The sequence below is a fragment of the Dermacentor albipictus genome, chromosome 6 (genome assembly GCF_038994185.2).
Source record: "Dermacentor albipictus isolate Rhodes 1998 colony chromosome 6, USDA_Dalb.pri_finalv2, whole genome shotgun sequence".
Lineage (NCBI taxonomy): Eukaryota > Metazoa > Arthropoda > Arachnida > Ixodida > Ixodidae > Dermacentor > Dermacentor albipictus.
In genome coordinates, this window is record NC_091826.1 from 99,530,053 (window position 1) to 99,548,790 (window position 18,738).

The window sequence follows — 18,738 nt, forward strand, 5'->3', positions numbered from 1 at the left end:
TAAGTATTCTAGTATCTTCAGCGTAAAGAGCGAATGAAGATTTCTGGACTGCTAGCGAAACATCACTTATTAAAATTAGAAGCAGACATAACACCTAACGTTCCGAGACACGAATACATATTGAATAGAGGAAAAAATACTAATCATTGAAACTCTCAAATAACGGACAATTGAGCCAACATATGCTTAGTAGAGTTACAATGACAAGGCTCTAAAACACTAGTGCAAGACTGACAACGCCTACGGCTTTGCAAAGGGCGCAGTACACAACAACAAATCTGTCCATTCGCGTAATAGCCGTGGAAAGCTGTGTAATGAAGCTGGCAATATTAGTGGTACAGTACAGCGGCCATACTAAAAATAATGCTGCTTGTAAAGGAGGGCACTATTTACAATCTACAATGCTTGTAAATTGAAGAGAGAAGTGAAATCATTTGATAGTATGTGAATATGGTTTTGTGGCAGCATTTAAAGGCAGAAAACCGCGATCGGTTTTCCGAGCACGCGGGCATCTCGATATTTAATAAACATTCATGTCAGCCGAGGCACAAAGATACAGCCTTAGGCTTTGATAATGTCAACCTGGATGCCATCTGGGCTGCATGGCAAAGATGGACACCGGCACTTGAGGCATTCGTGACGAGACTTCCATCAAATAATAACGAACTGGAAATTCCAATAGAAGAGCACGGCTGGTGATGGATGGTGCCGTAAGGTGATTGCAATATAGAGAAATAGTGTACCGCGAAAAAACACGGACTGCTTGCATTTCTCCACCGCAGGGCTGGAGTAGACGGATCGATCACCACATTTGCTGCAGCACACACGATGTTGTCAAGAAGACTGCCGGCTGGCTAGAGGCGCTCTTCTCGAATTAGTCTGCATGAGACTGGAGATGCCACTAATGTAGGCAATTACAGATGAACTGCAGGAGGCGGAATTTTCCCATATATTTGTTGTGCTCGGAACATTTGGCTTTATAGCTGTACCACATCACGAGGGGCATGAAATGCATGTTTGACATAAAGATGTTGGAAGAGGCCGGTCGAATAGACAGCATAGCGCAGGAGCGAAGTAAATGCGGAAATGTACGTATGTGTAATTTCTTTGCCAGATAGCAAAACAGATGGTGTTATGACACTTTTATCTTCCAATATTTCTATGCGTGCATCGATTATTTCCAGGACAGTTTGGTAGCTCCTTATTTTAAAATATCGCATTCATGAAAAACGGGCTGTCAGCCTCCCTGCTTACACAGCACAGTGCTCAGCGATTACAACGCGATATCCAAAAGTGTATAGCTCCCGCCGATTTTTGCGTGGCGGTAGGCTCCAGGAACGTACAGAAATCGCAGGGCGGGCGAATGTTATGGGTGATGGAAAAAGTAATGCTACAGTGCAAGAAGCGCTGTCACCATGAGGGATGTTGTTTAAGACTACAGTGATTATGGCAATTTTTGATGTCTCGTTGTTGCAAGTGCACTGCGTTGGTTGCGATCAGCCATGAATTCTGACTCAAAGAAAGCGCGGGCTTCCGTATAAAGCAACTGTGCGGTATATAGAAAAGCTAAGAGCTATCATTTTTCCAGGTACCTGCGTTAGTGCTTCGTAAATATGGATAAATTCGTTTCCCGTTTCTCCTAAATAAATACAAATTTCAAATGGAAGGTCCAAATACGGTAGTTATGCAGAAGGAAAAGGGGTTCCCAGAGAATTTAACTGCGGAACTGGAGTGATAAGTGGACTCTACAGTTCCACAAGACAACTGACGAGTGCGTAAAAGTACAAGAGTGAATAGCGAAGATGTTTGCTAAGGAGTAAGTCTCTGCAATGCCATGATTAGCTCATAAATTTAGATTGGTACGCTTCCCAATCCACGTTTTTGTGCGTTTAGAACCCGTAGCAGTGCATAAATCAACCAAGTTCATCACATCTGTATTGCTCTTTCGCGTAGTTAATTGTTGTTGTCGAATAGAGAGGGTTTTGTGGCAGGAAAATTAGACTTCTCCGGAATAAGCAAATGTGCGCGCACAGGATTACTTACACATTAAAAAAAGTGGACATGTATTTGCTTTCAGAATTCGTAATAGTATAATTATAGCCTATGCTTTGGAACATACAAACCCGCATATCTTGTCTTTTAAGTATGTGCATACGTCTTGTATGGTCAAATGAATGTCTTAGTTTGAAATTTAGCTCTGGTCACGCGCCCACACCACAATCGCGTTCAGCACATAATCTCTTTAGAAAGCACCCCTCTCAAAGGCGCATCTATTAAGCAGTGTTCACTATAATTCTTTTTCATTTCAGCCTACGCATTCGTGAATGACTGGGCCCACTTCCGGTACGGCGTGTTTTATGAGTACGGACGCTTGGGACACAAGAAATACCCTCTGTCGTACTGCCCGTGTTGCAATAAGGTGGGCTCCCAGCATATGATTTTTCTGTGTAGCGCACTGCATTACTTCTTTATTAAGTCAGCCTGACTATTCAGTATAGTGAAGAAAGCTGACAACTCAATAGAGTTCCCTCTTATTAAAAGCGTGTACTGGCACCATATCAATTCAATGACGTCTGTTCACGTTCCCTCTGACAAATGGTTGGTGTTTATTCTTCATTGCCCCTTAAGTATGCAGGCTTGCCGTCATCCACACAGTTCCATTGCCTCGAATGCTCGACTCCAGTCGCTGGCGAAGCATTAAAAAAGTTGCGCAACTTACTTCTCGCCACTGCCATTTCCCTGTCGCGCATGGTCTTAGGAAGCTTGCAACGGCCCGGCGTAGTGTTTGTCATTTCTGTCTCAGAGATAGTTATTCGGGTTACATAGTAATTCGGGGAGCAAGCGTAAAGATGTGGAGCTAGTAACAATTGTTGCTGAGGTATTCGGTTCATATTTCACTACGGACTATAGGAACTATGGCCACTTAGCCCAAATCAACAAAAAATCAGGGAGGAAAATACACGGTGAACGCGATCAGAAGTCATATTAGTGACCACTGTAGAAGAAATTTAGCTCAGTAATACTTGCTCTCACCTTGTCCCTCCTTCCCCTTATTTTTGTTGATTTGGGCTTAGTGGTCATAGTCCCTAAGGCCTTTAGCATGGTAGGGAAGACCTATTTGTCTTGCCGCACTGCCGCCGAGCTGGAAAACGGTTTCTCATATGTAATCGCTTCAATGCCAATGCGCTTGTAGAGTGATTGGAGCAACTCGCAAGCTATCCTTATTGTCGTGAATTTTAATGCCACGCGACCCCGTGAGCTTTTTTCTGCTAAGCACCATTCACAATTTCAGGCAATTGGTCAACTTTGCCCCTCCCCCTACCCTTCCCAACACCCAAAAAGAAATAAACAACGCCCTCTGTACAGACTGCTCAGACAGAGATGCTTTACGACATTTCCAAAATATCTCTGCATTCGTGCCTTTCAATAACAGTGCTTTCGATGATGTGCCAATTAGTAGAAGCTTGGGTATCTGCCATGAGTTAGAGCCTGAGAAATCGAGAGCGAGAAGAGAGGGATTTTTTGGACTAAAGAAAAGAGGGAAGCTTGTCGACTTGTGATCAACTGCCAGGACGGAAGCTTGCGGAAGGGTGACGAAGTGGCGCAAGTTAACAAATGCAGCAACAGGAAGAGAAAAAAATGGGATGGAACCAGCCGGTCTGCCCAGCGTTAACTGCCACCATCGCTGCAAAAGGTTGAGCCCTAAAAGGCAGTGTTAGCGACAGGCAGGCACGACAGCATTCTTGTTGCCAGCATGGTATACCCCTGTGTAATCGTAAATAATTCAGTCGCCACAATTTCAACCGACTTGCAGCTAATGAGCGAATACATTTCCTTTCACACTCACCTGAAAATACTGCCCTCTGACTAAAAACCAGTAGTCGTGTATTTTTCATATGCTTTGTTTTTTTTGAGCTCCCAAAGCAAGAAAACGGTAATCTAAAATACAACTTGTTCCAGACGACTAGGTTGCTTGTTTCTTGACGTGTGTTAAAATATTTGCGAATAGAACGTTCGCCCTAACAATTAAATAAAATATTCTTAGTAAATAAAAGCTGTTTAATTATATGCTATTGCTCACGTTTACCTACGATGTAAAATATTGCTACATGTTATGCAATACAACCACAATATACTGCACAATATTATGCTTTAATGCCCTTCCCTAACGCAGTAAAGTTCCAGCGGACCTATAACGGGAAAAAAAATTAAGTAATCTACTTCTGTAAGTCCGGCCATTACCTAGTTCTATATGCCATAGAAGGAAAATAATGTTTGATTCGATTGTACCACGTCATTTTTTCCCGTAGCTGTAATGCATAAGTTTGCAGGCAGGCCTGTGTATATTAAAATCCGTCTGTTGTTTAGAACTCGAAGGCATTTAAACTTTTTTTTTTTGCTTCCAGAAAGAGGTGCGTTGGAACTCGTGCTCGGATAGAATTCACCATACCGTTCTCAATCCTAATATTTGCAAATATCACGAGGGCTGTTATGCTACCGAAAAGTGCGTGGTCGCGATAACTCAGCCCGAACAAGACCCCGTTGAATCGTCAATCATGTTCCTACCACGTCTCGACAATGTAAGTTTTTCATAGTTACTTCTGTCATGTATGGAATTTTATTTAGCAGCGTAAATGATGGACAGAGAGGTTATTATACAATTCAATTTCCCTCGTTGACGATGCAGCAGAAAGCGATGTCTTAACTTCGCGTTTCTTTCATTTTGACTTTTAAGAACTTGGGATAAAGCCATTAAGGGAAGAATGTGTGCAAGTAACCTATAAAACATGTAGTCTTCAACACACTTATTGCAGTCGCCCAACAAGCTTATTAACGCGATAGCGTTAAGGAGCTCGTGTCGCAGAAAAGCCGGTGTCGTCGGCGTTGGTGTCGGCGTCCGCGGCGTTGGTCGTGAGCGATAAATCACGGCAGGCACTTTATAAATAAAAAGCAACTTACAAGATGGGCTGGGTGGGAATCGAACCAGGGTCTCCGGAGTGTGAGACGGAGACGCTACCACTCAGCCACGAGTTCGATACTTCCAAGCGGTACAAACGCGCCTCTAGTCAATGCGGTGTTGCCTTCGAAACGAGCCGTGGAAAGTACTACTGCGGTGTATATCGGTAATTATGAACATGTAACTTACAGAAGTCGCAATTACACGAGTAGCGAAGTGCGTTTCCGCTGCATTTCTTCTGCGCTTTCCGCACACGCAGAGCCATCTTGCGGCTAACACAGAAGACTCCCCCCTCTATATGTACGGCGCTGCCCCGACAGATGGCGCGCCACGCGCGCATTGGAGCTGTGCGATGACCGGTGCGAGGTGGGTCGCGGCCCGGACTCTCTCTCCCCTGACAACGCTTCGCCTTGCTCCCTCTGCAGAATCAAGCGTCATTCCTTTCTTTAGATCACTATCTGTCTATCTCTCTGCCCGTGCCGATCACAACGTTTGGCTGGCGTGCATCATTTCCCCCTCCGAGATACCGAGTTCTTTGGTTCGTTCCGCTTGCTCAGGCGCACGTTTCGTTGCTGCGCCGAACGCCGCGTTGCTCGACCATATGGCTGGACGCTCACCGCGTCCGATGCGGGGCGCCTCGTAAGTGATGGCTGCCCTGTAGCCCATTGTCTTACACCCCTTGGCGGGTCGACGGGAACGCTGTCGCGTTCCACTCTTGAAGGCGAAGCTTAAGCGTCCTCCAATTTTTGCTTTTAATGTTTGGGCACCGTGCCACGTGTATGTCGTAAACGCTGGTCAAAGTGGACTGTTCTCTGAGCGATGTGTGCGGAGACACATGACACGAGGCTTAGCGTGTCTACTCATAGTTAGCGCACTGCGTCACCGGTGATAAATGAAAATAATCATAAACGCCCTGAACGGGAATTTTAAGGTACGCGGAACATTATATGATGGACAGCGCGGTGCGGAAATTGTTCTGCTTGGATGTGTGAGGGTTATTGCGATGTCGTAGGCGCTATTTAGTTTTATAGGCGTGAGCATTAGGAGCTGAAAGATGCACATGTCTTTATCGTAAACATATGCATTCCGTACAGCGCCGACCGCTATACAAAAATACTATGCGAATCTTCAGCAGTCCCCGTTCAAGGAGGATTAGCTTAAAATGTTTGCACGATGCCCGGCCGGGCCTAACCAACCCGTTGATGACTGTCGCCACCAGCGGAGGGGTGGCTGCTGCCTGTGCGTGCCTAACTATAGCATGAGTAGGGGATGGTGTCGTTTAGCATCCCCTTTAGTAGCCTTCCATGCTCACTGGATTTTTAGAGGGCTTCCCATCCTGCTTGCTATCCTCCTTTTAGTACTCGCTCAGGCATTTCTGCCTAAGGCTTAACGCCTCTTTTCTGTGTATCGCATGTACGGAATGGCGAAAGCGGATGGCCTGGTAGAATGTTTGGCTGCAGTGCGCCTATTCTTATTGCGTACAATGGGTCGTTGGTTACTTTACTCCGGATGTCCGCCATCAATCGCACACACAAGGAGAAAAACTGCGCATTCTCGCCTTGTATTGGGAAACAGGTTTTCTGGCTTTGCATGGCATTTTTCGAGCCACTGGCCATGTAACGCTAAGCAAAAAAAAAAAACTATGCCACCGTTGGGCGGTAATTATTCCAAAGCGCACGTAGTTCACAGCTACTGAATGAAAAGGTAAGGATAGCGCTAACTAGGCTACGACACGAGCAATAGAAAGCATTCATTTGACGTTGTTTTCACCACAACGCAGGAATCATCTGTGGCTTCTCGTACTGGTCGACAAACGCTTGGATCTACTTTCATTGCCAAGTGTTCACCTCTGAATCAACATAGTGTTGTTGCGTGTCTCTGGCTTTGTTCATGAGCTAATCTCGAAAATAGTACAGTACAAGAATAGCAACTAAGGCAAAGAAAGGAACCGCGTTATATTGAGTAATCATACACGACTTAGTGCAAGCAAATTAAGACAATTGTGGAACGAAACAAACAACGACGAAATTAAAAATGAACCATACCGTCATTGCTGCCCTTCCAAAGCAGCTTTCCATTCAATGCTGGCATCCCTTGCTCCATATTGAGATCGCACTTGCGATAGCATAAAATTCTTCGGTGGAGTCCCGCTGAACGCACCCAGCTCATAGACGTTTACACATACATAGCGTTGATAAAAGGTTTGTGACCGCGGTGTATATAATCTGCATATATACCCACACACGCAAGCAAGCACACACACGCACACACGTGTATATATATATATATATATATATATATATATATATGCGCGCAGTGCAGATGAAGGCCGCGCGGTGTAGCAACATCGCCATCTCTCCTGCTGGTAGTGGAGCTCCCACTTTTGGAGTTCCATGTAATGTTATTGGGTGCAGGATCACTCCCGAAAGAGGCAGAAGCAGCACGCAGAAGCACAAACACACATCAAACTTGTATCGACACAAATGACACAGAAAACGGCACACACACGCGACAGTTCCCCAAAATACCTCATAGACGACATGCAGCCATATCTATGTATCGGCCACTTATTATTGGCCTACACTTCAGGCGGAAGCGCACGTCACCGTGTCGGAGACCTCGTGGAACCGATGTCAGCCAGTGGGGTCGGCCAGCAGGGTGGGCCAGCAGGGTTGGGCAGCCGATTTGGACAGTCGGGTAGGACAACAGGGTCGGACAAAAGGGTCGGACAGCAGGGTCGGACCGTCTGGAGGGGCTCAGCTGGCCCTGTGCAACAGTCGATATACTGGTGCCTCCGCGTGCCCGGCTTCCCTCCGGCAGGGTTTGTGTTCGGTAGCCCACGGCCCCAGTCACCGGGTCACGTCCACAGCTGGCGAGGTAGCCATGTGGCCGCTCACCCGAACGCTGGATCACCCCGGTTCAGGACCGCCAGCCCTCCTGGACCAGTTGACCAGTGGAAGAGCGGGGCGAGAAAGCTTCTCAGCGGGCGACAGCGTTGACTCGGGGGTGGCGTAGTGACGCGGGCGGCGATAGCTCGTATGGGCCGGACACGCAGCGAGGAAGCTCTTTGCCGTCGAACGCCGAATCTCGCGCACTGCTTACGCCACATGGCCACGGGCCACACTCTCTCACGCCACGATTTTTGAGGCGCCACTGCCGACGCTCACAAATCGGCGTCGATGTTGATGATGGTCCTTTTCGCCACCGCACGGCGCACTGTCTTCTTATGTTTATGCTTCCAATTGCCGCGTACCATATATTATCACATTCCGTGCGGTGTGGAGAAAAATGTCGTGGTTTCGCTTGAAAGGTAGGACATCGATTTCTATAGCATATTACGAGACAGTTACACGAATTACGGTTAGTACTTTTGTCGGCCCTCTAAAGTTGTGAACATTTGCTTACTAACTAAGCACGGTGTCACGCGTGAATGGGTAAGCATGAGCACATCGCGCTCAATTAGCATGGAAACGCTGTGTAGAAACGGTGGAGTGCGGAAACACCAGAGCGCGAGCGTGCGAATTGTTATTCGCATTTTCGCTTGCTTCAACGCGAACTAAGCCTTGAAAGCACAGCGCATGAGAAGCTACCGGCAGTCGGCGCATGCACGTTGTCTACATCGCAGATCGGTTAAGAGATGAGGCCTGCTCGGGTGCCCACTTTGTCCAGAGCGTATATTACTTCACGATACGGCCCCCGCACGCCCTCGGGTGCTGAAAAGAGTATGGCGCATGTTTTCTCCATTTTTTTCCTTCGCCGCGCGCTTGAGCCTTGATCTTCTGTAGAGCCTTGCAAGTTCTGACAAGCACATACAGCATAGAGCGCGGGGCTACAATTTCATCGTCCTTGGATTTTACACTGAACATCACGGCGCAGACGACGCCGATGGTAGAAATGCGACAGGAGTGCCCACATAGTTACTATCGCATAATGTGCTGCCGCTGCTTCTACTGCTACAGTATCCGGTCATTCCCTCGCCTTATATTTTGGTGGAGGTGGCTGCACTTTTTCCCCACTCTTGAATTAAATTAAATTATGGGATTTTACGTGCCAAAACACCTTTCTGATTTTGAGGCACCCCGAATTGCAGGACTCCGGAGATTTCGACCACATGGGATTCTTTAACGTGAACCTAAATCTAAGTACACTGGTGTTTTCCCATTTCGCCCCCATGGAAATGCGGCCGTCTTGGCCGGGATTCGATCCCACGACTTCGTGCTCAGCAGCCCAACACCATAGCCACTGAGCAACGACGGCGGGCAGACAGAGCGTGCGAACTCTTGAAAGGTGCTTCAAACAATGCCTTTCAAATTATTAAAAACCAAGTGACTGTTGTGGAGGTCCCCGAGCATTGTAAAGCTTTAAGAAGCGCCACAGGTAATGAATCCTCACGCGGCGCCCATCTGCGTTAGACGAAGCCCTTTCGAGCATAGCCACTGCTCCTGACTTCAACCGCTTTGAAATCGGCACCTATCGCTGCTATCATCTGTCGCGCAAGAGCCGTAGTATTTGCCCGCACAACTTCGGCAGGTGATACAGGGTCAAGTTTGCGAAGCTCTCCATTCTTCCTGCGAGCATCCGCCGGCGCCTAAGTCTCGTTGCCTATGCCGAGGTAAACGCGCCCCTCATCTGTGCGGCCGTCTCTTCGTCCGGGGCTTTCTCGCAACCACTACACCTTATATTCTAGCCGTTTCCGATACCTTCAGCAGTGCATCCAGCTCTTCGCTTGATTAAGCCGACGCAAGCCATAGCAGGGGACGATGCTGCACATCTGCAAACTGGCCAAAGTGTTTTCCCTGTGCTTTACCTGGACACGTCGCACGATTCTACCATTGTAGCGTGACGTCACATCGGTAGAGCTTCCAGCACCTATCGTGCGTGTTTCCCTGTACCTGTTGTCCTCTGCGTCCCGCAAACCTGACCAGCCATCACGGCACTCAGACCGCTGATCTCTCGCTACCCGCGGCAAGAAATTGACCCATTTCGCCAATGTGTCTTCTCCTCCTACGCTCGAAATGGAAAACTAATTACCACTGTTCCTGGGGCACGAACTGCGTCGTTGACGAAAAGACTAAGGACCCAATCTTCTGCTACAAATGTGATGTAGGCACGCGTGGGCGTCCATCACATTTCCAACATGTCCAACAGTTTTTGATTGTCGACAACCAACACAGGGTATGGCGATCAGTCAAAAACGTGAAATGTCGACCGTGGAGGTATGGGTGAATTTTTTGAGTAGATCACACAACTGCCAAGCACTCTTGTTCGCTTATCGAGTATTTCTTTTCCATGGAAGTGACAACGCGGCTTCCATATGCAACAACCTTTTCGCAAAATTTGTGGTCGCGCTGCAGCAGAACGGCACCAATTTCTTAACCACTAGCGTCAGTATGCAGTAATGCGGTCACCTTGTCATCAAAATTACAACGAACAGGTGGGGATGTTAGTACGCGCTTGAGTTCTTCTAGCACGGCTAGACACTGATGGTTCCAACCGAAGGAACTGGAACTAGCAAGGAGCTTGTGGAGGGTTGAGGCAATGCTGCCGAAGCACCAGATTAAACGTCGAAAGTATGAGAGGAGCCCAAGGAAGCTGCGCAGTTCTTTTCGACGAAGTGGGTGTGGAAAGTTGAGCACTGCGGAAATCCTCTCTGGATCGGGCTGGATGCCGTCTTTGCGGACGAGATGACCCAGGACTTTATTAGTTGTGCTACGAAACCGCACTTCCTCGTCTTTAGTTGAAGTCCGGCATTAGAAAGGCATGTGAGCACTTCATCTAAGTGTCGCTGATGGTCAGTGAGAGTCGATGAAAACACGACGATGTCGTCGAGGTAACACAGACAAATTTTCCACTTGAAACCGCGAACACTGTCGATCGTTCTTTCAAATGTGGCGGGAGTATTGCATAGGCCGAAAAGCATTACGTTAATCTCGTAAACGCCGTCCGGAATAGAAAAGCTGGTCTTTTCTTTGTCCGCTTCATGGATTTTATTTAGCCAATATCCGGAGCGAAGATCAACGCTGGAAAGGTATTGCGCGCCTTGCGATGAATAAAGGGCGTCATTGATAGGGAGCATCGGATATACAGTATTACGGGTGATCTTGTTTAACGCGCGTTAGTCAACACGAAGTCGCACCGACCCATCCTTCTTCTGCACTAAAATGACGGGTGATGACCAAGAACTGGCAGAGGAACGTATGATGTTTTTTTCAGCATATCGGCGACGTTCTCCTTGATGATTTGGCGTTCGACCAAAGAGACTCGGTAAGGGCGGCGGCGTGCAAAAGTCTGGCTATCGGTGTCGATACGCAGGGAAGCAACGGAGGTCTGTTTGAGTGTCGAACTATTCATATCAAAGGAAGCCTGTTGCTTCGTGAGCAACTTTAGCAATGCTTCACTCTGATGAGCCGTAAGATCAGGACAGTGTCACAGACGCAAGGGCAGATCAAGCAGATTTACCCTCTTGAGGAACAGCTTGTGAGGCGGCAATGGGAAGCAAGGAGATTGGTTGAGTGCCCTTATAAAAGGTCACCGCAGAGCCTTGAGGTAGGAGGATTGTCTCAGTGGCCGTGTTTAAAGCGATGAATAATGCATAGCTTTCTTCGAACCGTACCAGGTGGGAAGCGAAGACAATCCCACGGTCAAGAAAGCGGCCGTAAGGAGTGCTGAAGACGTCACCATTGGTGATATCTGTGGAAGAGAGAGTTATGATTTGCTCGTGGGCGGGCGGCAGCACAGAATCGGCAGCAGGGAGAAAAGACAGTCGTGGCACATCGACACTCTCGCCGCAATGAACTGCCTCGGTCATATGGGCTACACGTTGACGAGAAGAGATTAAAGTGGACGCTATCGATACGAAGTCCCAACCTAAATTTACTTCATGTGCGCACGGGAATAAAATCTCGAACTTTATGTGATGACGGACACCATCAATGAAGACGCGTGCTGCACGTTGGGCTGATGGCCAAATGATTGTTCCATTAGCCCCAATCAAGGATGATCCAGTATAAGGCGTCTTCATTTTCTCTAGACCAGAGAACAGGTCCGCAGGCACAACCGATATAGTAGCTCCCGTGTCAACCGGAGCTAACAAGCGGACACCCTCCACAGACACCAATAACATCTTCGACAGACGTTCAGGAGGGCTTGAAGCACTTCGCTGCGGTGCAGTTATTTCTCCAAAACTACTCTGGTCAGTTTTGCAGTCGCTGCACTTGGAGTTGGGAGACATGCCGAAGTGGCGAAACAGAACGTAGGAGCGGCGATGGGGAGCGGCGTCTCAAGACACGTGAGTTGTGGCCGGTGTTACAGAAATCGGCCGCAGACGGAGACCGACGAGTGGGTGGATTATCGGCATAAGTGCTGCAGACGCGAGGAGGTGGCTCATTGCCTTCAAAGGTGGCGTAACCACGATGTTCGCCTTGCTGGCGGCGTCGCCAAAACCACCAGGTATGTCCTCGAAAGCTGCAGTGATAGCAGATAGGCCTCGACGAACGCCAGGCAGAGCAGTAAGGTGGGGTCCGAGCTCGGGCGACTAAAGGTGCCAGGTGATCGGGAAGTGGCACAGGTGGTGTGATTGGAAACGGTGCGGCTGGCATTGCAGCAACTTGGGAGTAAGAAGCAGGTTGTGGGCAAAGCGTTGGCATGGCGGGCGTTCTGCAAGGAGGCCAATTGCTCCGTAAATATTCCGTGCAGGTCAGTAGAAGCAGGTGGGACCGGAGCCCTGCTGCAAGGGGGTGAGCCATGCGCTTGCAATTACTCACAAATTGGGGCTTGATTAATATACCAGAGCGCATTAATGTTTGCGAGGGGGTTGTTTGAAAAGTCCTATTGCAAGCGGATTGGTTGCAGGGCGTGGAGGCGCTGATAGACGGAGATGACGTCCGACACAATGAAGGGTTTTGAGTGTCGAGTGCGCTGAAGGGAGTTGATCCTATACCCTTAAGAAGGTGTCGCACACGGTCAGTTTCTTGCACAACACTGCCGACGAGGCAGCAGAGCCCGAGGATGTCCTCAATGTACGAGGTATACGGCTCTACATAATACTGGATGCGCTCAGACAGCCTCTTTTTCGCAAGTTTTGAATGAACTGGGGGTGTGCCGAAAATCCGCCGTAGCTGCTTCCTGAAAGACGACCAATCACGGAAGTATTTCTCGGGATTCAGGAACCATGTGTTGGCTGCTTGACATACGTAAAATGGTACGTTGTTTAACCTCGATGTCTCGTTCCAATTGTTGCACTCGCTGACACAATCGTAGTTGTGGAGCCAGTCTTCAACGTCCTCACCGGGCAAGCCAGAGTATATTTCAGGATCGCGATACCGGTTGTCGACAGCCCTGAGAGTGGGGGTGGCTGCAAGGAGTCATGATGACTTTGTGCAGATGAAGATGAAGTCCGCATAAATGCTTGCTATACGTACATATATATATATATATATATATATATATATATACGTACGTATAGCCAATTATACTATAAATATGTCACATAAATGTCATATAACTGATATTATAGTTAATAGATTAGCTCATGCCGCCGTTTGACTGCTTTCAGGTCCCTGCAGTGTTACGCTTTCATGTAGCGCCCGGGAAGGACAGCGAGCCTCAACTTATCCCTTCCGCCTTTTCACTTGTCGCGGCTGCACCTGAACACTGTGGCAGTGGTAGATAGGGGTGGTAGTCGTCTGCCAGCGAGGCGCTCGCGGCGCTGGAGCAAAAGACTAATGTCAAGGCGCATGCGTTAAAAGTTGCCTTATCTGCAGGAATTGCGCAGCAAAATAAGCGCTTTTCAAGGAACACTAACAGCCACCATAAACCTTCTTACAGATAATTTCAGTACATAAGTCAGTAGCTTTCTAAAAGAGGTTGGCTTTTTGTGCATATTAACAATAATGAATTATGCCTTCTGTGTAGTTTTTTATATCGGGCAACAAAGCAAAATACACGTCTTCATGTTCGTGAAAAAAGTACAGAAAATAAACCAATGCTCATCACTTTGGAGGCGATAACTTATAGGCGATTGTGACGCTTATTTCCTAAAATCAGTCCCTTGCTTCTCAGGTAAAACACTTTTGCAACTCGGAGCAGGAAAGTCATAGACACAACAATTTCGCACCTAACATGCACAACGAGATCTGCAACGGCGAGTCCACCTGGGACGTCATCAGACGGAACAAGGACTTCATGAGGTACGCGCTCGTCATTATTGCTCAGGAAATCAGTGATGCAGTAAGGTGGGAATTGGGTGAGTTGAAATTGGCGTATTTTTTGAATAAGCGGGGCACGCCGCGGCAACAAAAAAGGGAAGGACAATGTGCTAGTCCAATGTCCTTTCGTTTTTATTCATTGGAAATAAATTTGTGACGCCCACGCAAATCCAGCTTTAGCACAGTGGAGTTTGTGAACCAGTGGTGTCGCCATTTAGTGTCACCGTAAATTTGTATACGTGCATGATTATACAAGCGAGTGAAAATTGGTATTGATTGCATATTAAAGGGTCATACGTATCATCCTCGAAGCTTTGAAAAAACATATACCATTGTACGGGAAACTGAGCAAGTCTACAAAACTTGTACCCAAGTTGAGGAGCCGCAGTGGTTTTCAGCTCCTGACATACAATTCGAAGTAATTATCAGACCTTTTATATCTTCCTGCTCTTAAGACGTGATTTAGGAAGTTCAGAATGGTAACAGACGTTAAAATAACATATTTTCACCGCTGTTTGCACCGTGTAAATATTTTGCCTGTAAAAAAGGGCACAACACATATAAACACGGTGTCCTAGCTAACTTTATCCAGAGAATTTAAACACCTCTACACCATGTCTGTAACCACCGATTTCCCACTTCGAAATGGTGAGCTGCTTCCTTAAATGAAGAGCGCCTCACAAATTCTTAGTTGTTATCCACAACTGTTTACAAAGTTGATCGAAGCCGAGATAGTTCCAGACACTTCTGGACATCATCCAGTACAATTTCTGAAGGGGAGCCTCGAGTCAGGTCAAGTCACTCTGAAGCCCTTCCTAACAGACCACTGCAGTTTGTTTATTCAGGGAGAATTTGACACAGCCGTAGAGACCGGCCGTGAAGCACATGTCACTACAACGGGGGTGGGCCACAGGCAGTGTAATGGCCTTGTCATACCCAGAAACCTCACTTCACATACTACGTGAACGCTTAACATACTATTTGGAACCACTATCTTCCTAATATCCTATTTTCTGCCAATACACAATAATAATAAACAGCACAGACGATTCCATTCTCCCTTGTGTAATAAGGGCATCTTCGGGTCGTCTGGATTTCACGTCCGACGTGCCATCGAATCGAGCCTTTGATTCTCCAGAAGCATTAAGGTAGCGATGTCGCGACCCCATACACTATCTTCATGGTTCCTGTGGATGGATGCAGGCGAGCAAAATGCAGAGCTTCAGGTTTTCGTAGTCGTATAAGCCTGGTTACCTTTTCTTTAGTTCGTCGTTTAGTTAGCGTCGCGAGGAGTGCTGAAAACTTTCTGCCATGGTTTCGTCTGCCTTTTGGGCCCAGTGACCTACCTACATGAATATTACAGCAACCTTCGGAACATGTGTTCCCTGAACAGTAGTCTGACATGAAACTCTTTACCTGCAGACGCACCACCGAGAGTCTGCCTTATTCTACCCTTTCTGGCACTTCATATTACCGTGAACTGGTAACAGCCCATCAATCATAACTAGCCATGCAATTCGTACTCTAATTCTACCACCACTATCGTCTACAGTACGACAGGTGGATATAGGACACGAATGTTCAATCTCACTGTACGGCTAGCCTTGAAGTTCGCAAAATAAGTTCAGATCCTGGACTATGTTCCACCTTCCAAGTACCTGAGGCTGCAGCCGTAATCTCTGACATCCAGGTATTTGGGGTAAAGAAAGACTAGATGAACAAAGGCTACATTATGTATATAGTGTGTGTGTATCTGCGTTGTCAGAAGCAAGAGACGTCCCGTGGTTAAGATGCCGTACTTTCATTCTAAAACCCGCGAATTTCGCCGTCTGCTTCTGCAGCCATTGCGTTCTTTGATGTTTACACGGTTCTCTTTTTCCTCGAGAATGTCTCACTTGAGAAGGTTCAGGAAACGCCATAATTGGCTGACCTGAGCAGTGTCGATATATCTAACTAAAAGCTCACTGGGCGGTTGATATTATAGTTCACTGGTGATACCTTGCTTAAAATATCGCAAGAACCTCCATGACGGAACTCATCTTACGGCTATTGGGATGACAAGGTGTTTCGTAAAATACTGAGTCATCGCCTTGAATCTCAAGCGGGAGAAAGTTCCTGTCATTGATTACTTTGTTTGTATCGTGGTAGGTGAGCAAGCTATTAAACTGTAGTTTTCCTCGCTTGCTCCATAGCTTCATCTCGCCGCTTCATTATGGCTGAGTAAGAGGTAATTACATACAGCAGGTGCATAAGCAAACACTTTGTCGGGTGTTCAATTGTGTTCGCCAATGACACCCGATAAGACCTTAGTGCAAGACTTCCGTGTTTCATCTTTAACTTTAAATTTAAGTGTGCTGACTATGCCTTGAATTGTACGCTCATTTATACCGTTGCATTATGGACGATGAGAGGACTTGCAGAATTGATGTATTTAATTATGCTTTAGGAACTGCTTAAGCTTTCCGGTTGCGAACCCTGTACCGCAATCTCAAAGAAAATTCCGTGGTTTGCCGGCAGCGAAAATATTCTTTCAGCATGAAATGTAGACGTAGCTGCTTTCATTTTTGTGGCCTAACGCCGTAACATAGGTAGTGGCATGGTCAATGACCATATAGATGGATCTTTTTGATAAGCGGTATCCACAAAACCATCCAATGTATTTGCCATTTTCAAGGAGTCAAACAGGTTATTCAGCTGCAGAGAGTGAATCAAGTGATCGGCACTTTGATGATTTGGTCCTCTTGCACTTCTGCACTATATCACAATGTTGAACGTAGGTGGTGACACCGGGTATTCTATCCGGCTGATGCCATTGTAGAGATAGGAGAGACAATCTCTTCTTCACGCAAACATGTACAAAATGCCGACAAGCGCCCGCAAATAAGGTTGGGTGCAGTTAATAAGGCACGTATATCTTAGGCATTTCCTTCTGATGAAGACGGGCGATGACGGCCCTTTTATAGCGATAACCTTCTTTGGAGCGCTCCTTGCTACATATTTAAATCGATGGGTGAGAGAAGGTGCACTAAAGGAGCTCGGGAAAGTGTGCTAGCTTCAACTTTGCTTACGCCTTTCGCTTGTTTAATGTTCCCGTCATGTATTCACAACTTCGACGACCCCGGAAAAGCAGACATTGAGGATTGTTGACATTCTTCAGGCACAGTTTATGCACAATAAAGAACTCTCAAACTCACTCATACGGTAGCACCGAATGATCCGTTACAACAGTGAACGTTTTCCTACGAAATTAGCAATGTTGATTGTCATCTGGCTGCTTCCGCTCGGCACCAATACCTTCACCAGATGTATCGAGGTATACAATACATGGTCTTGGAGCGTCGTTTATGCGAAGCACTGGTTCTGGAGTCACACGCTTCTTGAATTCCAATAAGGCTTGTTCCCTTTCTGTCCCTTCGATGCTGCACTTGTTCTGTGGCAGTTCAAGAATTATTTCTTCGAAACTATTTCTTCTGTTTACGGATCGGACAATGCTACAGTTATTTCGCTTGTGACGAAGAACATCGGCGGGCTGAAAAGACCCGTTGCCATCGCCTGGCTCCTACACAGTTAGTTCGCTGGCTGCGCCCTACCTGCTGGTGCTGAGTTTGTCGCTGCCACTCTACTAGCCGAAGAAACCCCGCTTACATGCTCATCTTTTCTGCAGAAGGCTGAATATAATAACATACTTAACTCATATGTTATTATATGCAGCCTTCTGCATAAAAGATGAGTGAAATAACTGTAGCGCTGTCCGATCCCTAACCATGGCAGAGGAGAAGATGGACTTATCAGCCTTTGCGATGACGCCAACGAGCAGCAACATGGTCTCGTTTATCGAAAGATATTTCAGGTTCTTCATACTTCGGTCAACTTCGAATCGTGAATCGATGGCCCCAGCGTCTTCCTCTCCTCCAACTTCTTTTTTTAGTGCTTTTTCGCGGGACAGTGTTATTTTCAAGTGCTGCAATACACCGACCGGTCGCTACATTATCTAGATCACTGCCTGAAGACTTCACACGCTCCAAATGCTTCGCCCTCGAGCCAGATACAGGAAAACCTGCGCTTCATCGTTATGTTCTGGCTCATTTTTATTCCGTGGAATTTTGAATGTCACTGGTCTCTGAGCTGTGTGGCGCCATTTTTGAGCTGCCTTGAAAGATGGCGCCATGCTGCGTGGCGCATTCTTCAGCTACTTTTCTTGTTGTAGCTGGGCAGTGCGCTCCGTCTCCCGGACGTCTTCCGCTGCCTGTCGTGCCGCCTTCAGGCGCTTTCCTTCTTGCTGGACAGCGTTCATACAGAACAGTGCACAGTATGGCGGGTCGCGGTGTGGTGTGGTGGGGCGTGCCGTTGCGAACGGGCTCTACACCCACTTCAGGATGGTGGCTAGATCATCTCCAATTTGTCTACTCTGCCGACACATTTCGTGATTACATCTACTCTCGATTGCTTGAGAGCCAGCAATTATTAAGGCTAACAGACAGTTTGTCGCTCAAAGTGAAGAGAAATAAATTGTGCACAACAAACCTACAGTCACTTGACCCGACTTGGATAAGTGCTTAAAACATGCATATCCTA

General features: G+C 47.1%; 1 protein-coding gene across 7 annotated transcripts in view; it reads left to right on the forward strand.

The window, feature by feature from the left end:
• LOC139061306 (calcium-activated chloride channel regulator 1-like) overlaps positions 1-18,738 on the forward strand; it is a 210,257-nt gene that overhangs the window by 32,706 nt on the left and 158,813 nt on the right. For all 7 annotated transcript variants that reach the window (XM_070541087.1, XM_070541093.1, XM_070541091.1 and 4 more), the window contains 3 exons: positions 2,310-2,419; positions 4,407-4,580; positions 14,018-14,145. In XM_070541087.1, coding sequence (XP_070397188.1) covers positions 2,310-2,419; positions 4,407-4,580; positions 14,018-14,145 — 412 coding nt within the window. The remainder of the gene's footprint in view (positions 1-2,309; positions 2,420-4,406; positions 4,581-14,017; positions 14,146-18,738) is intronic.